General features: G+C 33.6%; 1 protein-coding gene across 1 annotated transcript in view; it reads right to left on the minus strand.

The window, feature by feature from the left end:
- The window catches only part of LOC145258147 (protein adenylyltransferase SelO, mitochondrial-like), a 47,616-nt gene extending 30,465 nt beyond the window's left edge, over positions 1-17,151 (minus strand). Inside the window, exons 1-4 of the mRNA XM_080115936.1 lie at positions 16,421-17,151; positions 11,895-12,033; positions 8,439-8,584; positions 3,294-3,417 (exon numbers count right to left, since the gene is read on the minus strand). Of these exons, the coding sequence (XP_079972062.1) occupies positions 3,294-3,417; positions 8,439-8,584; positions 11,895-12,033; positions 16,421-17,007 (996 nt within the window). The 5' untranslated portion in view covers positions 17,008-17,151. The remainder of the gene's footprint in view (positions 1-3,293; positions 3,418-8,438; positions 8,585-11,894; positions 12,034-16,420) is intronic.
- Positions 17,152-25,400: the final 8,249 nt, after the last annotated feature.

The following is a 25,400-nucleotide window of genomic DNA, read 5'->3' on the forward strand; positions in this document are numbered from 1 at the left end:
ACGTTCACACACATATATATATATATATATATATATATATATATATATATATATATATATATATAAGTGTTCAAACAATTATTCGGAATTAGAAAAATCAGAACTTTTTAGGGTATCAGAATCAATTTCAAAATCAGAAAATTTGTGCCTATTTTCCGATACCAAAAACTGTTCTTTTAATTATCTTATTTATTGCCACTGCTGGTAGTAACAATGAAATAGATCACCTCCACCCTGGGGAAATTTAGTATGGAATCGGTAATTGTACCGGAATCGGGAAAAATATTGGAATCGTCACATCATTAATATACATATATATATATCATCACTAATCACAAACGTAGATACCATTGTTTTCATGTGTAATTCAGTATTACGATTTCTGAAATTTCGTTCTAATAGTGTAGAAGCACCCAAAATCATTCCTTTCCACGTTCATGATGCCATAAAAAACCTAGACACCTTGAAGGTGAGTGGGCCTGATCTCATTTCTGCTATACTATTAAAAAAAATGCTCTGCTGAGGTTGCCCCGGTTATCTCCAAACTCTTCAATAAATACCTTCATGAATCTTGCTTTTCTAACTGCTGGAAAATTGCTTTTATTGTTTCAGTTTTCAAGAATTATCATCCCATTAGTCTCTTTCCTCTCTTCACCAAAATTTTTGAGTCCTTAATCAATCAAGCAACTAGTCCACCACTTCATAGATAATAAAACTTCTTTCTGACCAATAGTATGGATTTAGCCAAGCCTTTCTACTGCAGATATCCTAACTGTAATCTCCGAACATATATATCATGCACTGGATAAAGCAAGGAAGGCTAGGGCAGTAGCCCTAGATATATGTAAAGCATTTGACAGGGTTTGGCATTGTAGCAGAGAAGAGATCTTCCTGCGAGATCGAGCGAAAGTTAAGTTAATTTACATATAAATCTACTCACACAAAGAGCAAAGAGCATAAAACCGGTTAACGTCTAAAAGGCAAACGACACATAGCTATCTGAGTAATGACCTTGCTAAAGTATGATGGTATTCCCAGGAAAATTAAATCATATAGTATTACTGGATGAATCATTAACATAATCAAATCCTTCTTAAATAAGAGAAAAATTCAGGTTGTGCTTCATAGATAATAAAACTTCTTTCTGACCAATAGTATGGATTTAGCCAAGCCTTTCTACTGCAGATATCCTAACTGTAATCTCCGAACGTATATACCATGCACTGGATAAGGCAAGGAAGGCTAGGACAATAGCCCTAGATTTATGTAAAGCCTTGGCATTGTAGCAGAAAAGAGATCTTCCTGCGAGAGTTAAGCTAATTTATATATAAATCAACTTGAGCAAAGAGCCTAAAACCGGTTAACGTCTAAAAGGCAAACGACACATAGCTATCAGAGTAGCGAACGGACTTTGCTAAAGTATGATAATATTCCCAGCAAAATTAAATCATATAGTATTACTGGATGAATATTTAACATAATCAAATGATGGTATTCCCAGGAAACATGGTCATACGTCAAAACAACAGGAAATAAATGCAGGTGTGCCACAAACGTCGAGCCTTGGATCTTTATCATTCCCGATATTCATAAATGACCTCCCATATAAAATTGTTTCTTAAATGGATATATTTGCTGATGACACTACACTCTATAACAGACTGAAATGGAAAATGAATAAACAAATATCTAAGGAAATGACTAAAACGTTAGAAAAAGATCTCCAGTCTGTAGTGGAATCGGAAGACGGTAACATTCAACGCTGCCAAGATTAAGCTTATTTTCTTTAATAATTACAAGAAACCATCTCAACCACTGATTGCCCTGACTAATGATACACTACCTGAAAGTATTTCCCTTCAAGCTTCTTGCTTTAACATTCAAAGGTAACATGAATTGGTACAAGTGCATTAAAGTCATTGCCAAGACTGCTGCAAAGAAGGTGGGCTCTCTCTACCATGCAAGAAGGTTACTCACACCCGAGAGTATCCTGTACCTTTACATACCCATATATGGAGTATTGTTGCCACATCTAGGTTGATGCATCTGCCACTAGTCTCTCACTCTTAGACAGGATTCAAAAAAGAGTCGCAAACCTAATAGGTCCCGCACTAGCAACCAAACTCCAACCTCTGTCCCATCACCGAAATGTTGCATCTCTGTGCCTGCTTTACAAGTATTTTAATGGAATGAACTTTGACGAACACAAACCACTTCTACTCCCACAACATAAATACCCCTGACTAACCTAACTAGCAGCAAAATCCCACTTCTACATTGTAGAGATCCCTAGATGCCAGAAAATCTTCTATTCAAATAGTTTATTCCCTCAAACTGTGAGACTTTGGAATTCCCTCCAAGGTCTCTGCTTCTCTGACTGTACCGACATGCAGAAGTTCAAGTCTAATGTGAATAGATATCTTGCTGCTCAACTCTCTACATAGTATCTCTAGAGTCATAAGCCATGTTTATTTTCAGAGCAATTTCCGATGGTTAGTTGTTCTACACAAATCCTGGAGGTGAGTGGTTCTCAGTAGACAGAACAGTTTCCAATGGTTAGTTGTTCTACACAAGTCCTGGAGGTGACTGCTTCTTAGTAGACAGTCCTTGAAATGGAATCCACAGAGCAAAAGATTCTTCCCGCGTTGACACAAAGAAAACATATGCAAAGTTGCTACAGAAAAGGTTTAATTTTTATGGAGCAATTCTGGTTTTTGATTGGTTGGTAGCAGAATGTGAATTAATTCGATTCGTCAGTTCTTAGCAGCATCGTTTATAAACAGAATCTCCCGACTGTGCGGGATCATACCCCATTATCACCCAAAAATATTGCAACAGTACCCATGTAAACTTGGTCCCAATTAGTAGCTCCTTACATCAGTGGCATTGTGACTTATTTGGGGTAAAATAACAGTAAAAAATATTTTAAAATAAGAGTAATAAACAAACAAAATTATCACAGAATCATTTCCTTTCAATATCCCGTTTCATTTAGGAAACTTTATCAAGTAAAGCATTTATTAAACAGAGTCAGATTAGATATACTTCAAGTTGGAAGTAGTAGTGAATAAAGGAAAGATCTAATTGTGGGAGTGGTTAAAGTGAACAATAATGTTAAGGTGGAAGGGAGTGGGTTAGCATTTTCATTGATCTGCCATGTTTAAAATAACATTTTCACTGATCTGTCGTGTTGGAACCTAAACTAGTATTTTCATCACAAAACACTGTTTTCAAAAAATGGCATCTTAATTCTTATTATCATAAAAAAAAAGGCAATAACTGCTGTCCCCTACCTCCGGGTAGTACGTTTTTATAGAATATTCCAGAAGTTGAATCAATAATTCCTTGTTTCCAGCACTTGGACCACTGCGACCAGTTAAACTGTCTTCTTCCCGGAAGATTTCAAATGATCCAAACCTAACAAAGAAAAAAAAATAAGAGAGATATTTATCAAATTATAAAATGACAATAAAACATTAAGCAAAAGCACTTGGAGAGCATAGACTTCCACCAGTTCAATAACATTTCATTAAATATTGTAAATTATTAAAATAGTTGAACCTAGAAAAGTTCCATAAAGTTAAAATACCATGAGTTTATGTCATGAAAATGAAAAACACAAATAGACACAGTAGGATTATAATAGCTGCCCAAGATCAAGGCTTGATGACCAATGCTTTTAAGAAAATGAGTGGTGTCAGCAATTACAGCAAGTGCAGGTTCTGCCACTCAGAAGCAGAGAGTGTGAGCCACCTGTAAGGTTTTGCTGGGGGACGACTACTATACAACGCGACACAATGGAGTGTAAATATCTTCACAGGACTATCTGTAAAAAATTGAATAACGAATACAGCAGCAAGTCCTGCGAATATATGTCAGAAAGAACAGTTTAAAATAAGTCATATACCATTCACTATGACTATGCAATCCTACAACTATGTACTTAGAAAATGGGGCGATACAATCTGACATAGTGATATGGGACAAGAGAAAAAGAAGCAACCTTAGTAGAAGTCAGTGTCCTCAATGATGCTGGGTTAAACAGAGTTGAGATGGAAAAGATAACGAAATACCAATGTCTTATGTATGACATGAAAAGAAACTGGAATCTTAGGAAGATCTCTATCATTCCTATAATTATAGGAACAACTGGACTCATAAAAAAGAATTTCAAAAACTACTTGGCAAATATACCTGGTGAACCACGTGCAAGAGAGATTCAAACAATTGCACTTAAAGAGAATCAGAATCTTTAAAAGATCTTTCGGTTGGAATATCTGAGTTAGCAGGTGTATGTTTGGCATCTGATAGGATGCCCCATCCCCAGCTTGAACAAACTGATAAAAAAATTAAAAAATAAAAGGGAAGTTCAGCAGATATAGACCATAATTTTCTGGGTTCAAATAGAAATTATTCAAAAAGGTTTTTAATGATTATCTATTCTTGAACTGTTTTAGGTGTCAGAGAAAACATCTGTAAACCTAACATGCTGAAGAAACAGAAATGACACAGAATATTGTATGAGATATATAATTTATAACAAAAATAAAATTTATTAACAGGGATATTAATAAAATAGGTATGAAAAGAATGAGGAAAAATAAAAAAGATATTTGATGGGGAAATGATAACGTTTTCATTTGAAATTGATTAAGGTTGAAGAATAAATAGATTCACATGCACAAACAAATAAACTTTAGTTTATGTCTGACTTATCCACCAATACCAATGAAAGGTTATAATAGCCAATACCAATGAAAGGTTATAATAGCCAATACCAATGAAAGGTTATAATAGCCAATACCAATGAAAGGTTATAATAGCCAATACCAATGAAAGGTTATAATAGCCAATACCAATGAAAGGTTATAATAGCCAATACCAATGAAAGGTTATAATAGCCAATACCAATGAAAGGTTATAATAGCCAATACCAATGAAAGGTTATAATAGCCAATACCAATGAAAGGTTATAATAGCCAATACCAATGAAAGGTTATAATAGCCAATACCAACGAAAGATTATAATAGTCAATACCAATGAAAGGTTATAATAGCCAATACCAATGAAAGGTTATAATAAGCAATATCAATGACAGATTATAATAGCCAATACCAACAAATGGTTATAATAGCCAATACCAATGAAAGGTTATAATAGCCAATATCAATGAAAGGTTATAATAGCCAATACCAATGAAAGGTTATAATAGCCAATACCAATGAAAGGTTATAATAGCCAATACCAATGAAAGGTTATAATAGCCAATACCAATGAAAGATTATAATAGTCAATACCAATGAAAGGTCATAATAGTCAATACCAATGAAAGATTATAATAGCCAATATAAATGAAAGATTATAATAGCCAATACCAATGAAAGGTTATAATAGCCAATACCAATGCAAGATTATAATAGCCAATACCAACGAATGGTTATAATAGCCAATACCAATGAAAGGTTATAATAGCCAATACCAATGCAAGATTATAATAGCCAATACCAACGAATGGTTATAATAGCCAATACCAACGAAAGATTATAATAGCCAATACCAACGAATGGTTATAATAGCCAATACCAATGAAAGGTTATAATAGCCAATACCAATGAAAGGTTATAATAGCCAATACCAATGAAAGGTTATAATAGCCAATACCAATGAAAGGTTATAATAGCCAATACCAATGAAAGGTTATAATAGCCAATACCACTGAAAGGTTATAATAGCCAATACCACTGAAAGGTTATAATAGCCAATACCAATGAAAGGTTATAATAGCCAATACCAATGAAAGGTTATAATAGTCAATACCAATGAAAGGTTATAATAGCCAATACCAATGAAAGGTTATAATAGCCAATACCAATGAAAGGTTATAATAGCCAATACCAATGAAAGGTTATAATAGCCAATACCAATGAAAGGTTATAATAGCCAATACCAATGAAAGGTTATAATAGCCAATACCAATGAAAGGTTATAATAGCCAATACCAATGAAAGGTTATGATAGCCAATATCAATGAAAGGTTATAATAGCCAATACCAATGAAAGGTTATAATAACCAATACCAATGAAAGGTTATAATAGCCAATACCAATGAAAGGTTATAATAGCCAATACCAATGAAAGGTTATGATAACCAATACCAATGAAAGGTTATAATAGCCAATACCAATGAAAGGTTATAATAGCCAATACCAATGAAAGGTTATAATAGCCAATACAAATGAAAGGTTATAATAGCCAATACCAATGAAAGGTTATAATAGCCAATACCAATGAAAGGTTATAATAGCCAATACCAATGAAAGGTTATGATAGCCAATACCAATGAAAGGTTATAATAGCCAATACCAATGAAAGGTTATAATAGCCAATATCAATTAAAGATTATAATAGCCAATATCAATGACAGATTATAATAGCCAATACCAACGAATGGTTATGATAACCAATACCAATGAATGGTTATAATAGCCAATACCAATGAAAGGTTATAATAGCCAATACCAATGAAAGGTTATAATAGCCAATACCAATGAAAGGTTATAATAGCCAATACCAATGAAAGGTTATAATAGCCAATACCAATGAAAGGTTATAATAGCCAATACCAATGAAAGGTTATAATAGCCAATACCAATGAAAGGTTATAATAGCCAATACCAATGAAAGGTTATAATAGCCAATACCAATGAAAGGTTATAATAGCCAATACCAATGAAAGGTTATAATAGCCAATACCAATGAAAGGTTATAATAGCCAATACCAATGAAAGGTTATAATAGCCAATACCAATGAAAGGTTATAATAGCCAATACCAATGAAAGGTTATAATAGCCAATACCAATGAAAGGTTATAATAGCCAATACCAATGAAAGGTTATAATAGCCAATACCAATGAAAGGTTATAATAGCCAATACCAATGAAAGGTTATAATAGCCAATACCAATGAAAGGTTATAATAGCCAATACCAATGAAAGGTTATAATAGCCAATACCAATGAAAGGTTATAATAGCCAATACCAATGAAAGGTTATAATAGCCAATACCAATGAAAGGTTATAATAACCAATACCAATGAAAGATTATAATAGCCAATACCAATGAAAGGTTATAATAGTCAATACCAATGAAAGATTATAATAGTCAATACCAATGAAAGGTTATGATAGCCAATACCAATGAAAGGTTATAATAGCCAATACCAATGAAAGGTTATAATAGCCAATATCAATTAAAGATTATAATAGCCAATATCAATGACAGATTATAATAGCTAATACCAACGAATGGTTATAATAGCCAATACCAATGAAAGGTTATAATAGCCAATACCAATGAAAGGTTATAATAGCCAATACCAATGAAAGGTTATAATAGCCAATACCAATGAAAGGTTATAATAGCCAATACCAATGAAAGGTTATAATAGCCAATACCAATGAAAGGTTATAATAGCCAATACCAATGAAAGATTATAATAGCCAATACCAACGAAAGGTTATAATAGTCAATACCAATGAAAGGTTATAATAACCAATACCAATGAAAGGTTATAATAGCCAATACCAATGAAAGATTATAATAACCAATACCAATGAAAGATTATAATAGCCAATACCAATGAAAGTATATAATAGCCAATACTAATGAAAGGTTATAATAGCCAATACCAATGAAAGGTTATAATAGCCAATACCAATGAAAGGTTATAATAGCCAATACCAATGAAAGATTATAATAGCCAATATCAATGAAAGGTTATGATAGCCAATACCAATGAAAGGTTATGATAGCTAATACCAATGAAAGGTTATAATAGCCAATACCAATGAAAGGTTATAATAGCCAATATCAATTAAAGATTATAATAGCCAATATCAATGAAAGGTTATAATAGTCAATACCAATGAAAGGTTATAATAGCCAATACCAATGAAAGGTTATAATAACCAATACCAATGAAAGGTTATAATAGCCAATACCAATGAAAGATTATAATAACCAATACCAATGAAAGGTTATAATAACCAATACCAATGAAAGGTTATAATAGCCAATACCAATGAAAGATTATAATAACCAATACCAATGAAAGATTATAATAGCCAATACCAATGAAAGATTATAATAACCAATACCAATGAAAGGTTATAATAACCAATATCAATGGAATTTTATAATCAATACAAATAAAAAGGTTATAATAGCCAATACTAATGAATGGTTATAATAGCCAATACCAATGACAGGTTATAATAACCAATACCAATGAAAGATTATAATAACCAATATCAATGAAAGGTTATAATCAATACAAATAAAAAGGTTATAAGCAATGCTAATAAAATGGAATACTAACTAATACTAATATAACTAATGTATAGAAAAATGAAATAGGACAAGTGGAATTAAAATTACCGTAAAAATGTAGGAGCAATCCGAAGCACAATGGTGCATCTCTCTTTGATGGGGTTTCCATTGTAGAAGATATCACGTATCACAGTTGAGTCTGATGTTATGCAGGTCCCAGCACGAGTTGTGGGGATTCCTAAGTAGTAATGAGCCTGAAAAAAATTTTTGAATAAATAAGATTTTGTTTAAAACAAATAATTTTACATTTTTTTCATTTTAATTCATGGGTACTCCAAATATATATATATATTAGCGGGATATGTGGAATACTAGTTGTATCCTTCATCTGTTGTATATTGCTCTGCTGTGCATTTTATGAACGCCTAGCATGGATGTTAACCTCACAATATTATTGTACCACTGTTGTTCAAACTGAAACATACTTGTATACCAATTATTATAGTTTTGGAATTTAGCTGGATATAAGATTTTTTTTTTTATATTATTTAGATTAATTGGACTAATGTTCTCATCTTGTGTTATCTGCACATTTCAATCAATGCAACCTCCGAACTTCTTAATGTGTAAAAGTTGTCATGTTTGGCAAGGAGAAAAAAAACATGGCGACTGTCTAACATTATCGTATTTAGTTCTTAAATTCTAGGGGAGGTAACTGCAGTTTTGACAAAATAATTTTCATTTGCGGTTTCAAAATCAAAAATGGCAGACCGCTATATCTAGATTTTTTTGTAACAAATAATTCTAGCAAATATCCTACTTGATCATTTTTCATAATTTTTTCAAGTTTTACTAATTTCGACATGCAAATACGTAATAGTGCTTTTACTTAAACTGCATTTTTTGAAATCCCATTATAATGCACAAGCATCATCCTTTTTTTTTTTTTTTAATTCTTTGATTTGTCTTTTCATGAGAGTCGCTTCGGACATGGCATAAAGCTACTTGATGAAATGTGTAGCTAGCGAAGTTTACGCTTTGGTGTCTAAAATGAAAATGCTTAAACTTATTTTTGCGCAACTGGCTCGAATGAACCCATAAAAAGAAACAAATAAAAACATTTTAAGCCAATCAGATGCATTTGTTTGAATTTATAAAACTTTGCCGTTTTTGGTCCACCTTGAATGTATTAAAAGGCAGATTTATTTTCAATAAACAGTTTGAGCAAAAATCACAACAGAGTAAACATCGTCGGGCTTGGGATAGCTATCTCGACTCACAGATGCATACAGTTGTTCTGTTGTGGGGGGGATCAGATAAGATGACGTGCATATATATATATATATATATATATATATTCTTGTGTATGTAATTGTGACATGGTCGTTACCATCTGTCTTCTGTGTGTGCACATGTGTCTACAGTCATGTGCGTGTGTTACATATAATATCTTAAGACACATGCTTTTTTCTTATTCTTGGTCAGTACCCCTCACGACGATTCATGCTTGCTCTCCAAAAACATGACTTGATTTTATTGTTTGGAGAAGTCTTTATTTGGATTCCATCATCGATAGGACACCGCTGAATTGATTCAGACCTTTTTTTCTTCTTTTTTCGTTTTCTCATCCTGAATCAAGATTCTCTCATTAACTCTAGACTGAAGACTGAAAACTGCCGAACTGACTAGAAAAACGCATGTGCATTCCTCTTTATTTTAAAGGGTGTGTGTGGGGTGGCAACCCCCGTTAACTGGCTTGCATTCAAAATGCACTGACCTACTTCATGACCTTTGCTAGCATGCAGGTGCACGCATTGTCAATGGAAGTCAATGGGTTCGAAACCTTTCAACCTATGTGCACTTCACTTGACACAAACAAGTTGCTTCAAGCCATACTGCATTACTGACACACAATACAGTCATAAGCATACACATGCTGACACTAATGCACACACACATACATACAATGCATTAACTCTTTCACATTGTCGTCTGCTCATCGAAAACAAATGTATAAACTTATTCATTTTAACATTTAACTTTCCACAATTATCAAAGCAAATAGCATTCATTCTCATTAACAAGTTTCAATCAAATATAATTTCTGTAATTGAATGAAAAAGTTTTGATTATGTTTTTTCAGGCCTGTAGATAATCCAAAACCTGTTGAATAGATGACAGGCAACGCCAAGAGATATCAGATGAGATCGAGCGATTGCTGAGTGATGACTTCAATCTATAATCAGACCAAAGAATTGGGGTCATGGAAGAATTGGGATCAATCGGTCGTTCTACATTTTAATCTGGATTGAAATAGCGTAAAACACAAAACAATCGAATTCCAATTTAAGAAATATAAATAATAGAAGACTAATAACAAGTATAAAAAGAGAAAGTCGACAACGATGAAGACGTGAAGACATTTTCTATATTGACCTGCACGCACCACACACCTCCATGCCGACGATTCGTCACTTTACTGCTGTCAGCTGATTTTGTAAATAAAGTTGTTTGTTATTCGTTCGTCTGCTGTCATATCGAAACTAACAGAGTGTATATGATTTTGTATGCATTTGACTAAAATGCGACCAAAAATTATACAGACGTTACAAAAACATTAAACAACCATTCTTCGACTATATATGTATATGATTTTGTATACATTTGACCAAAACTTATATAGACATTACAAAAACATTAACCGTAATTCGACTATATAACAAACCCTTAAATTATCAACGATTTTTCAGGTCTGTAGATAATCCACAACCTTTAAAAACTCAGACTTCTTTAATATCTGAACTAATGAATCTCTTGTTTAAACAAAAACTCTAAAAATATTCACAAACAATCTATCTTTTCCTATCTATGTATAATTGCATTTTAAACATAAAATATCTTATTTATGACTTTATGTTTTTGAACTCGTTTTTTCTATCGTTTTCTCTCACATTCAAGTATGAGCTTAAAAGCAGTTTTCATAAAAATATCTGCCTAAAATCATCTCTTCCCAGTCTTTCTTCCAAATAGGAACCCCCGAAAAATGATTCATTTTAACGTTTAACTTTCCACAAAATGGAGCTAAGAAGAACAAAAGATGATTAACGCAAAGAGCCTTTTGAACTTAGTCTTGAAAAGATCAAGATTATAGGTAGGAGGGATACAATAAGCAATAATGGAGTTCTACAAGTCTGCAGTTCTTGGAAAGAAGCTACTGGAATAGAAAGCTGTATTACAATGAAGTTTTTTTTGTTTGTTTGTTTTTTATCTCCAATCAAGGCACAGTGCCACTTTGATGTAAGGGGCTACATTCCACTACAGACTGGAGGTCTTCCTCTAGAGTTTCCGCGATTTTCTTGGATATGTGTTCATTTGTTTTCCCAAAACAGTGAATTGAAAGCTCATATGAGAAGGTGCAGAGAAGAGTGAGGCCAATCACATTATAGATATGCATGTGAACCTTATCAAGAATACTCAAATAATATGGTAATTCACCAGTCTAAATATGACAGCAGTACTCCATAGATGGTCTGATAGTAACTTAAAAAAATAAACAAAACTTACTTCACTACAAAGAAATTCTCGAATACTACTTCTCAGCACTTTTCGACCATCAGCAGTTCGAGAATATGGCGTTAAACCAGCTCCTTTTAACTGAATTTCCCAGCGTTCCTTTTTTTCATTGATAACTTCACCAAGGTACCTAAAATTTAAAAATGGACAAAATGTTTGTTAGAATAATAGAACTAACAATCAAAGGGAGCTAACTCCTTTTTTTGTTTTAACTCTTATGATGCGAGTCCTCACGTTTCCATGCAGGAATAGGACAGGCAGATACTAGTTAGGGCCATTAAAGGAATGGATATATATTGCTTCTGTCCATAATAGTTGTAACACACAAACTCAAGTAATATCAGACCAAGACTGATATTACTTGAATTTGTGTGAGGTAACTCATATAAACTGCATCTATCAGACTAAGTCTGATAGATGCAGTTTATATGAGTTACCTCCTTGCAAAATGTCTACATCAAGTCAACTGTGAGTAATCCTCATTTCTTCCACTACTTTCTGTCATTTATGTGCTACACATTTGCACACATATTCATCTTTGGGCATAATCTTCTGCAAGGCATTAATAGTTATGATTAAGGCTATGACAACAGCATATTCTTTTCCTTGTTTTGATTCTCAGGTATATATCCATTGATGTCTTATATGTTTTTATGTAGAGTGACGTGGTTCTCGGTTGATTGTGTCTGTGTTGGATATATACTTGAGAGTAAAAACAATTAAAAGAATATGCTGTTGTCCTAGTCATGATATACGAACGCCCCTATTCATAACAGAATTTATAAATAAAACAATGTCTTATATATCATTATTTTTGGTACTTGTACAGTTTAATGAACACATTAAAAAATGAAACTACCGAAAAAAAGGTTGTATTGTATGTATCCGTTATGGAACAAAGTTCTCTGAAAAAAATTTCACTTAATTTCATCAAGTAGTTTTTTTGTTTTTTTTACAGCGAAAAAACAATTTGTTATGATACCGAGCAAAAGGTTCGATTTTTAGGAAGAAAAGCTAGTATTAAAGATGGGGAGGGAGTGTCAGCGCTTTACATGGAGTTATCTCCCCGTGGCATGACTTCAACGCACTCTCATAAAAAAAAAACGTGTTTTTTTCATTGTAAAAAAAAAAAAAAAAAAAAAAAAAAAAAAATACTCGATCAAATTAAATGAAATTTTTTTTCGGAGATCTTCAGTCCAAAACGGATACGTACAATATAACCTTTTTTCGATATTTTTATTTTTTAATGTCTTGATTAAATTATACAAGTACCTTATTTTTTTATTGGAATCCTTTGAGATGAGTAATTCATATATTTATTTATTTGTGGACTGTTATCCTCATCTTCATAGTTGTTTTTTCACCACATTTTGGTCAACTTTGGAGCCCATAGCGTAGTGGATGGAGGTGTTGAATCTCTACAAATGCAGGAGAATGTAATTGTCTACCGACCTGTGTAGTTATAATGTGCATTTCTGTCTTACTTCTAAAGATAAACTTTTCAAGAAACTTGAAACATCTTTACAGGAAACCGAAAATTTTCTAAATCAACAAACTATATCTTGGCATTAAATGACCCCTAGAGGTTGAAATGCCATTAAGCAAGCACACTCACACACTAGTAGTCTGGAAGCCACTCAAGGATAAGGGTTAAGTATTAGATAAGTGGTGAGACAATATCAGTCACAGTGGAAACTTGGGTAAGGTAAGATTATCTAAATGGCAACTCAATAAGGGTCTATTCACATTAGACTTAAAGACGACCATGGAAAGCAGACAAACGGTTAGGCGTTCTACAGATAGACAGCTCTTGCTAACTTTTCGGCAATTAAGCCCTCCCTCAATAGTTAAGATGTGGTTCTTCTTCGTTATTGTAACAGAATCCGACAGCCGAAAAGAGTTTTCATTAAAAAAAAAAAATCAATAACTACTTACTGTTTTTATCAATTTCAACAATAAACAACGTTATCTACTCAATTGTCATGTCACGATTAATTAAATATTACTGCATTGTTACATAAAACATGTACTTTATACAAATAGATGATTACGTGACATCCGCCATTAATTGTAACAAGACAGACCGAGTTATTTTCCCTGACTTGATGCTTTTTATTCATATACACACTTGAATTTTTTTTTTTCAAGAACTGTTTTCATTTATAATTGATTTTCTATCTTATCGTTTTTCGTAATTTTTGGATATTTTTATTACTGTGTCATGATAATTCAGTAGATACCATTTGTTTCACTTAAAATTCAATATTTCAACTTTTGAATTTCACTATAATAACGAAGAAGAACCGAAGTCATTTAGGTGCTTATGCATTAAGTAGGTATCCCCAAAAAAATAAAATAATAAAATCAAATAAGGTCAATTTGCGCTTCTTGTCCAACTTGCAGAGAGTGTTTAAAGCCATTCTTAACATGAGGAGGTTGGGGTGTTTATTCTGAAAGCTGTTCTTAATATGATAAGGTTGGGGTGTTTATTCCGAAAGGTATTTTCTTATTTTCAACCTCCCCATGTTAAGAACCGCTTTCGGAATAAACACGCTTTGCAGGTTAAACAAGCAGCGCACATTGACCAAAAATAAAAAATAATGCACTTTAAGTATAAAAAAAAAAGAAAAAAAAAACACTGTTACGTAATTATAATACACTGTGTCCTAACACGTTAGTTTGGAAATTAGGGAATAATGCATTTAGAGTTTCTATGCGAAACTAATTCCCACTCTAAATTCTAAAATAATTATTTATTTATTTATTTATTTTTGTTCTTGTACGCCATACAAACAAAACTGTTATTTTTCCTCCTAACCTAAATTTTAGGTTTAGTTTGGTTCGTATTGTGTGGAAGCACTTTTTTTTACAGTGCTCACACGTAATCGCCTCAAAAAGTAAAATCTCATGGGGGGGGGGTAGTTGAGGGTGTTGATCTACAATAATACCAGCGTGTAGCCCATCCTAAGGTGAAAAAATAAGTTCTTTATCGACGATGAAATACTTTTTTTGTTTGTTACGTAACAGTTTTTAAAACGCAATAACAAAAACAAATCACTCGAATACTTTTTACTAAGCAAATAGTTTGGATTATGCTTTTAAATTAAACGAAACAGACACAAATGATTTATTTTTATTTCGATGCCATAAATTATTTACAGTTAAATATGTTTTTGCTATCATTTCGATATTTTTTTCGCAAATTGACGCACTTTTTTTTCTTTTCTTTTTTTTTTTTTTTTTTGTTAAACAAACACCAGTTGTCAATTTCCGATTTCAAAACCAGAAGTTGTTACCAAAGTACATTCTATCTTACTAAAAATCAATGTAATTTGCAGTCATAGAAGTGCCTGGTTTAGGAGTACTATAACATGAAATAATTTGGTACTCATGCTGCTGCTGTGCCTGTGCACTTATTGATCCGTGCTGAAATAATAACGCTATTATTTAGAAAGCCATTCTTAACATGGGGAGGGTGTTATGTACCTATTCTGTACTTTCACCTAACAATTGAATAAAAACAGGGGTAATATTATACAAACACCGTGACAGCGAATTAACCCTAACCCTAACCCCCTAACCCTAACGCTGTCACGGTGTTTGTATAATAATACCAAAACAGGTATCGTAAAACTTTAATTAAACTTGAAAATACTATTTCAAAAAATAGCGCGGATCAGTAAATGCACTAGCACCAATAATTTTATTCAAATACTATTTTATTTACTAAAAAAAAAAAAAATAAATAACAACAACAACATTAAAAACACGCAAGTCTCATCGTATACGTGAAATGTTGAAACGTAAATTGAACCGGAAAATATAGTAGCCATTTTTGTAAACCACTCGAAGAAGCTAGCTAAGGAAAAATTGTAACTCAAGTTAATAACATTTTCCTTTTTTACTTGCTTCCCCACGAGGATAAAGTTAGACAAAGGAGTAGTTTTTAATGTGGAGAAATCCAGCTTCTTAAAAAAGAGCACTCCGGATTGGGATTACTGTTTAAATATAAAATCCCAGTAACCCTAAGTCCGAATGGCAAGTCGTAAAACCACACGTAAAAACAGTCAAACGTCTCCGATCCTCAATAGAAAGTTTGATTTTATTATTTGTAATTAAACAAAACATTGTAGTTATAAAAACATTTTGATTTTCTTATATGCTAATAATTAAATTTAAAAAAAAACAATAGATACTTTATCCAGAATACGTCATTATTTAGAAACCCATTCTTAACATGGGGAGAGGTTCTTTTGTTTGTTTGTTTGTTTTTTTTAACTATTCTGTACTTTCATCTAACAATTTAATAAACAAAAGATACCGTAAAACCTTTTTTTTTTAATCGCACGATTCGTATTTTGCATAAGTACACAATAGTGACCCCCCCCACCCACCCATACACACACAAAAAAAAAAATAAATAAATAAAATAACATTCGACCTTTGGATAAACACCACTTGTCGATTTCAGACTATTTAACAAAAAATAAAAATAATCGAACATCTTAGTAACTTACATAGCAGCTCCGTCCCCGAGTTGACCTGCAAATACCCCGAATTGATACCCGCAATAACAATGAGCCGCTGGTTCCGAACCGTCCATGAGTTTGTTTCCAGAAAAAACCTGGACGGCTTCTTCCGTCTGCATGTCATCAGGCGACAGTCCGAGCAAGGACATTGCGCTGGGTGAAAATGCCACCATTTGAGGGTTGGTCACCGGAGTTGGACGGACGACGGAGAAGCAAGCGCCCGGCACACTGCGTGCAGACTTCATGTCCGGTGAGTTATCCACGGGTAACGAACGAAGGGTCTGGTTGTCGAACTTCAGTTTTTTCATCTTGGAACCCTTATGACTGGACGACGATGTGATTGTTTTGAAAAGTGGGGCAAAGGTTGACTCCTGCGGGTCGTTTTCCCTCTGTGAAGATGTCCTTAACGGTAACCCAACAGTAAAAGGAAGGATCCGCCTTCTGTTTGTGTTCAGATATCTCTGAGATGATTCGATTACAGGGTTGATATGGCGATGATCGTCTCCGGTTTTGAAAAGAGCCTCCGATGGCGGCGTGTACCTGTGCCTGACACGTGCGAAGCACCGCCCAAGCATCTGGGCGGCTTACTGAAGCATCAGGAACTTAATGGAAAGAACAATTGTTTTTGTTTTGTTTCGTTTTTTTTACAAAAGAAAGTAAATAAAATATGGAGGCTTTTCGTCGAGAGAGTACAGTAATGTGACGAGTTATCTCCCGTTAATTTCCTGTATTTTTGTTTGTTCATCTATCTATCTATCTATCTATCTATATCTCTAACTATCTTTTTCTTTTCTTTTTTTGTGTTTGGGAGTCACAGCTTATGAAGGCTCGAAAGCCACTCGAGGATAAGGGTTAATGAATGTAAGGTGATAGTATAGTAATCGTTTATGGTGTAAATTGGGCAGAATTTGATTATTTATGGGGGCACCTCCCGGCACCTCAACAAGAATTGTTTATATTGGATTTGAAGGCTACCATGTTGTATTCAACAGGGAAGCAGGACAGCGGAACTCACGTATTTTGTAGTTGCTATTACCAAAATACGTTTTTAGTGTAGCAAATATTTTTTAAAAAATGGGGTGGGTGGGAATAAAGCAAAGTCTTGTGAATGAAGGCAAAGTAACAACAAACAAAATGGAAGCAAAATATAAAAAGGATAACAAATGAAAACCAGAACCGCGAAAAGAGTATCAATTTCGTCAGGTTTTATTGAAAGAAATAAAATAATGCATTGCTTTTATTTCCAAAAGCAAGGGTTAACAATTAACCTTAAGTACCAATTACAAAAAGATTAAAAAAAAAAAATAGGACATACAAAAAAGGGGTCTCTAATTGCGAGATTAATTATAGAATTAATTCCCTCGCATGGAATAACAAAGTTAAATCTATCGTCCAAACAATAGTGACAAATAAAATATACAATGTCCCTTTTAAAATAATCATACAAAAATAGTCTTACTTGATGTAAAACTTGAAAGAAAAGAAAGATCGCCATGGGCATGGAATATGTGCCTACATTAAGGATGGCTTCCCGTGTGGCAGGGATATCTCCAGAGAAGATCCTAATTTACCCTATATGTGCTTCAGGGTTGCACTTGCTAACATCACTGCATTTATCGTTATTTCCATGGCAGATGCTCGTCTGAACTCCAATCTCTGGTCCCCCTCGCCAATCTTTCACGAAAAACACCCGTCTAGCTGAATCCACTGTGAAAAATTTCCCCCACTCTGTATCTGTGCCTAAATCAAAACGCGGATTACATGAACAAAGCTTCTTTCTTAGAACTGCACGCCTGTGGAACTCTGTTCCGTCTGCCTGCTTCCTTCCGGACTACAACTTGGATGTCTTCAAGTCCAATGTTAACAAATTCCTAATGAACCGCCCCCTTAAGTAAACACTTCAGCAAATCTCCTCACTAACTTAATGTACTTGCAATAACCCTTATCCCTGAGTGGCTTCCGGGCTTTGATAAGTGGTGATCACTGTGTAAAAAAAAAAAAAAAAAAAAAAAAAAGAAGCTGTAAGATATTTTATCTCACCTGTTTTTGCTCTATGAACATGATAAGACAATGTATAAAAACCAAGTACGTCCAAGGATGGAGTAATGCTGCCACATCTGGGCAGGAGCTGCTAAAAACAGCCTATCCTGCCTTAATAGAGTACAAAATAGGCTTTGTGGCCTAGTGGGTGAAGCCCTTTTCTCTTCCCTGCAACCTCTCTCCCACAGAAGAGACGTTGCGAGCCTGTCTTTGTTTTATCGTTACTACCATGGCAGGTGCTCATCTGAACTCCAATCTCTCGTCCACCCTTGCCAATCTTTCACAATAAACACCCGTCTAGCTGAAACCACTGCCAAAAATTTTCCCTACTGCTTATCTGTGCCAAAATCAAAACGTACATTCCATGAACAAAGCTTCTTTCTTAGAAGTGCACGCCTGTGGAACTCTGTTCCGGTTGCCTGTTTCCCACCTGACTACAATCTAGATGTCTTCAAGTCCAATGTAAACAAATTCCTGATGAACCGCCCCCTTAAGTAAGACACTTTATCAAATCTCTAATACTAACGTACTGTACACGCAATAACCCTTATCCCCGACTGGCTTCCGGGCCTTGATAAGTGGTGACTACCTTGTAAAAAAAAAAAAAAAAAAATGTTGCAGAGATGTAGGGGAAAAGAAGTTTAAGTGAAATTAAATCTCTTTGCCCCAAACAAAATAATAAAAAAAAGGAATAAAACAAAATGACACCTCCTTCTCGTTTAAAATGCACCGCATTTATTTCTTAACAAAAACAACAAGATGAATAAGCAAAGGTCCGATCAGTGAAAGTTCTTGCGAAGTCATTATGATTAGAATGTTAGATGAAAGTCCTTCATGGAATTAATACGATTAGAAGGTAAAAGTCTTGTGTGAAAATAATGTCCTTATTTTAAGGTTGGTGTTTTAACTGGCGAAGTTCGCCTTATTTAAAAGTCCCATGAGGAAAGTAATTCATGAGGAAAATAATTTGTTGTTATTAATTAGAAAATGCGCATAATGGGTGCGTGTGTGCATAAGTTGAGTGCCCGCATGGCGTGTGTAATCATGGTTTTGACGGCTTTGACAGTGTCAATGTTATGAAAACGAGACGCATGTTCTCATGTGACGTTGAAGCGAGAAGAAGAGAAAAAGAAGGGAAGAAAGAATGTTTGATGCGTTTTTATACATTTTGGACCGGCTCCAAAACAAAATTGCTACTGAAAAGAGTTAAAAAGACAATCTTCTAAATTTTCTCATTGGTCGCTTGTGTCATGTGATACTGTCGTCAACTACGTCCGCCAGAAATATGTTCATTTTACTTTTGTTGTCGTGAGAAAAAGTGTGTAGGCTTTTTGAAATTATGCCGTTGCTAAAAGACCTTTTTTGGGGCAAAATGCATGGGGAAATTGAAATGAATAAACATTCGTTTATTTGCGAGCGTGTGTGTATGTGTGTGTGTGTGTGCGTGTGTGTGTGTGTGTGTGCGCGCGAGTGACTGCACAGAGGGTTTAACAACAAGTTATAAAAACCAGTTGCCCGCACAACGAAAATATTAAGACACAGACGCAAAAAGAAAAAAAACAGCAAAGCAAAAAGAAGAATGACAAAAAAGCTGGAGTCAGTTCGAAGACGACAGATCGCCTTTTATTTACGAAAAGAAAGTAAGAATGGTAACCTGCTGAGGGCTGCAAGTGATGCTGGAAGGCTGTAGAAGGATCTGGCAGGTGTTGGAAGGGTGTAGGAAGGCTGCAGGAGGGTGTAGCTGACGCTGGAAGGCTGTAGGAAGCTGCGGCAGGCATTGAAAGGGTGCAGGAGGATAAGGCAGGCGCTGGAACTGCAGGAGGATGCACCAAGGGCTGGAAGACTGCAGGAGTGAACTAGAGGCCGTTGGTTGAAGAGGGGAGATCTCAGGAAGCAGACAGGCAGTAGTAGTCACATGGTAGTAGTTTGTGGATCGCATAAGAATGGTTTGAGAATTGCATATTAACTTGGAAAAGGACTAGCCCTGACAAGGGCTGTTTGAACTATTTAATATTATTTAATCTCATTTAATCTTATTTAATCTATTTAATCTTATTTAATATTAAATAAGATTATTTAAAAAAGATTTATTTTAAATAATCTTATTTAATATTATTTAATCTATTTAATCTTATTTAATCTTATTTAATCTTATTTAATCTATTTAATCTTATTTAATCTATTTAATCTTATTTAATCTTATTTAATCTATTCAATCTTATTTAATCTTATTTAATCTATTTAATCTTATTTAATCTATTTAATCTTATTTAATCTCATTTAATCTTATTTAATCTATTTAATCTTATTTAATATTAAATAAGATTATTTAAAAAAGATTTATTTTAAATAATCTTATTTAATATTATTTAATATATTTAATATTATTTAATATATTTAATCTTATTTAATCTCATTTAATCTTATTTAATCTATTTAATCTTATTTAATATTGAATAAGATTATTTTAAAAAAATTTATTTTAAATAATCTTATTTAATAATATTTAATCTCATTTAATCTTATTTAATCTATTTAATCTTATTTAATATTAAATAAGATTATTTAAAATAAATTTATTTTAAATAATCTTATTTAATATTATTTAATATATTTAATCTTATTTAATCTTATTTAATCTATTTAATCTTATTTAATCTATTTAATCTTATTTAATCTTATTTAATCTAATCTTATTAAGATCAAAACCCTTCAGTGACTTTTTGGACACTTTGTATATTTGTTTTTTGAACACTTTTTCGAATCAATATGGATTGTAAAACAAACTTTTTGCTCCTCATCTTCTGTATAAACTTTTTCCCCATACACACACATTCTCCAAATGTGTTTTCAGAGAAGTGAGAAATATCTTCTAAGCAGCTGTTGGGGACTTGCATAAGTCTCCTGAAATAAATAAATAAAAAGAAATACACTACCAAATAATATAAAATAAACTTTTGTTTATTTTCGTTAAAAGAAAAGAAATTGCTTATTTTGTGTGCGCAAAGGTGAAAGAAGGAAGGGAGCAAGACGGTGAAGACATGAGAGCGTAAGAGAAAGAGTCGATTACGTGTTATGGCAAAGTGAAAGATAGAGGGAGTCAAGCAATGTTCCTTGGCATGCCAGAAAAGCTGTCATCTCAGCTACTGAATTCACTCGGCGACTTGTCTTTCTGCTGATGCATGTTGTCCCTCTCTGATGAGAGAAGTTCTTTTGGCCTTTTTATATTTCTTTAGCGGCTCCCAGGAGCTTGCAAAAATAAGTTTGTTTTTTTTTAAATCGAGCCCTGATTGGTTAAAAATTCATATTTTTGACAAAAGAAACGTGCTTTCAAGTACGTCGGCCATTTATCAAGTATCCTGCTTTTTGACCCAAGAGTTTTGGTGTGAGTGAATGCTGTAATGCCCACACAAATGAATTTGTAAATTCTAAAGCATGTGTGTGTCTTAGAAAAATAAAATAAGAAACAGCACACAGCTATTAAAAGTCGAATGGTATTGACGAAAACCCTTTTTAACATTTAATGAAGCCAATATACAATTTTTTATTAAAAAATTACTGTACCTCATACACGGATGTCGGAATAACAAAGAAATGATTAGACTAATATCTATGTGTAAAAATATAATCGTTTTGCTGAAGTCGGACAGAGGTAGAGTAATGTTGAAATTTTTAATCAATTATTTAAGCTGGTTAATTCATAAACTGAAAATAGTGTCATTCTGACAAAGTAATTAGCCAATCTAATCATTATAAGAAAGAAACTTCAATGAATCAAATTATATTCGTGCTAATAGGGAAAAAAATAGGCAAAATGATAGTCCAAATCAAGTATGGATATGTCAGATGGTTTGTTGTTTGGGTTTGACTATGAACTTCAATAAGATAAATTTATGTTAGATATATTTTCATTTAAACATAGGGTGCTTCTTGAGTTAACAACTCAAGTTTATATTTGAAGAATCTATAAATATAATCCTTATTTTATGCAAATGTGTTATTGTGTAAAATAATAATAATAATAATAATAATAATAATAATAATATCAAGGTTGTAATTTAAATTTAAAAAAGATGCATTTTTATTTAAAACTAGCATGGTTATCCAGTGTTGTCTGGGTGAGGGCATGGATAACAACAAAAAATGAAGAGTGTATGACATCTTTCTGTTAAAACTCCCCCCCTCTCTCTCAATATCGATATTTAGAGCGATTTTAATGCAATTATTGTAGTAATTTGTCAGCAATAGTTTTCCAGCTTCCAGAGTGTTCCTTCTCATGAAAAGATGAGAGGAGAGATAAGGAAAATAGGGGAGAACAGGGGAATAGATATGGAGAGAAAAAAGGATTAGGATACAGAGAGAGAGAGAGAGAGAGAGAGAGAGAGAGAGAGAGAGAGAGAGAGGGGGGGCAGTGTTGAGGTTAAGTGAAATGTATGTTTTTAAAGTCTTATTTTTCTGCCAAAAAAAGAAAGAAAAAAGCAAGTGTGGTTGGTCTGCAGATAACAATGCTAGTAGTTCTGAAAAAAAAATTAAATGGTAGCCATTTTAAAAATACAAAAAATAATTACCCATTCTGTCTAACGGTATGTGGTCAATAACTGGGTGATCATTTTATGCTAGATTTATATAAAGTGGACCCTCTCTATTTATTTTATTTATTTTTGTTTTCTAAGTATTTTCAGAGTGTTGATGTGTAGATATGTAATTACAACACACACAAAATAGAATCTCATTTTATTCCGTTGACAGTGTTGGAGTGGGTCGGGAGGCAGTATGGAAATGTGCCAATCGTCCATATAACTATAAGGGTCAACACAGAGGCAAAAGAGTAACAGCAAAAGAGTAACAGCAAAAGAGTAACGGCAAAAGAGTAACAGCAAAAGAGTAACAGCAAAAGAGTAACGGCAAAAGAGTAACAGCAAAAGAGTAACAGCAAAAGAGTAACGACAAAAGAGTAACAGCAAAAGAGTAACGGCAAAAGAGTAACAGCAAAAGAGTAACAGCAAAAGAGTAACGGCAAAAGAGTAACGGCAAAAGAGTAACGGCAAAAGAGTAACAGCAAAAGAGTAACAGCAAAAGAGTAACGGCAAAAGAGTAACAGCAAAAGAGTAACGGCAAAAGAGTAACGGCAAAAGAGTAACAGCAAAAGAGTAACAGCAAAAGAGTAACGGCAAAAGAGTAACAGCAAAAGAGTAACAGCAAAAGAGTAACGGCAAAAGAGTAACAGCAAAAGAGTAACAGCAAAAGAGTAACGGCAAAAGAGTAACAGCAAAAGAGTAACGGCAAAAGAGTAACGGCAAAAGAGTAACAGCAAAAGAGTAACAGCAAAAGAGTAACGGCAAAAGAGTAACGGCAAAAGAGTAACAGCAAAAGAGTAACAGCAAAAGAGTAACGGCAAAAGAGTAACGGCAAAAGAGTAACGGCAATAGCAAAAAAAGAATGACAAATGCTGAAATTCGTTTTAAAGACAACAGATCATCTTTTATTTACCAAAAAGAAATAAATGTGAGTGTCAAATTCAAAAGGTCTGGAGATTGTGATCAGTCCGAGTAAGCTAGGAAACAGCCTATGGAATGAGACAGCTTGAAGTCAGTAGACTACTGGAGGTTGTAATCAGACGACAGTAGGTATTGGAACAAGGCTGCTGCACATCAGTAAGCACTTGTATGGGTAGCCGGACATTGACAGGCTCTAGAATGGGTAGCCTGACATTGACTGACACTGGAACGACTAGCTTGACAGGTATAGGCACTGGAGTGGGTAGCCTAAAGGGAAAACTGCGAGCTTCAGGAGATGCCAGAAGGTTATAGGTGGTGCTGGAGGCTGCTGGAAGGCTTAGGAGGCGCTGGAAGGCTGCAGGAGGTGCTGATGGCTGAAGGAGGTGCTAGAAAGCTGCAGTAGGCACAGAGGTCTGCAGGAGGTCGCTGGTTGAAAAAGGGTAATCTCAGGAAGCAGGCAGACAGTAGTAGTTGCATCACATAAGTAGTTTGTTGTTTGCATAGAAGTAGTTTGCTGTTCACATAAGTAGTGTGTTGTTTGCATAAGTAGTGTGGAAAAGGTAGCTCTGAAAAGAGCTGTTTGAACTACTGCTGCTAATGGAGACCGTTCGGCTGTTGACTTGACTGGAAGTATCAAAGTCGCATTCAGAAGGCTTCCTGCTTCCCAGCTACATTGAAATTTTTTGGGCAGCATATGCACTGTATTCATGAAAGAGTATTATTACAGCAGCATAGAGACAAAGGGTAAAATTGGTACTGGTACAGCTTTTGAACCAGACAAAATCGACCTTTGTCCACACAGAAATGCGTAAACGGCCAGAAAAAAAAAAGCCAAATCAAACTAACAGGAGTCAAAATCAAAACGAGGCTTTTTTCAGGGGGGGGGGGGGGATAATGAAATAAAAACAACCACAGTTCGTTAACTTTTATGGCAATTTATTTTATTTTAGTTTATAATTATTTATTTGTCTATTTATTTATTTTGACAAAAAAAAAATAATGAATTTTTTGAATGGGAAAATTACAAGTTTTTTTTTTTTTTTTTTTTTTTTGTAAATTATTTTATGAATAAGCTAAAAATTGTAAAGCACATAATAATAAAGAAACGACGATTTTTACAAATTCTTTTGTTCATTTTTATTTAATTATTTTGTAACTGGACTTCTTTTGAACTAGGTATAACTAGCTAGGTTGATGTTAAAAGAAGGAAATAAAATAAACAAATGTTCGTGTTTTTTTTTTTTTTTTTTTTTTTTCCATCTATTTATTTATTTTGTACAAATAATGCTGTCGTCTGCTTCTAGGGTATTTTGATTGACTAAAACGCTTCGACATCTTCCGTTTGTTTACGTAAACGACCGGAAAATGCTGCACAAATGTCAGTTTAAAGCTGTACCAGTAATGTAAAATCTTACAATTTTCTTTCCAAG

This window comes from Euprymna scolopes, chromosome 33 (genome assembly GCF_053919585.1).
Source record: "Euprymna scolopes isolate OS-2025 chromosome 33, ASM5391958v1, whole genome shotgun sequence".
NCBI classification, from domain to species: domain Eukaryota; kingdom Metazoa; phylum Mollusca; class Cephalopoda; order Sepiida; family Sepiolidae; genus Euprymna; species Euprymna scolopes.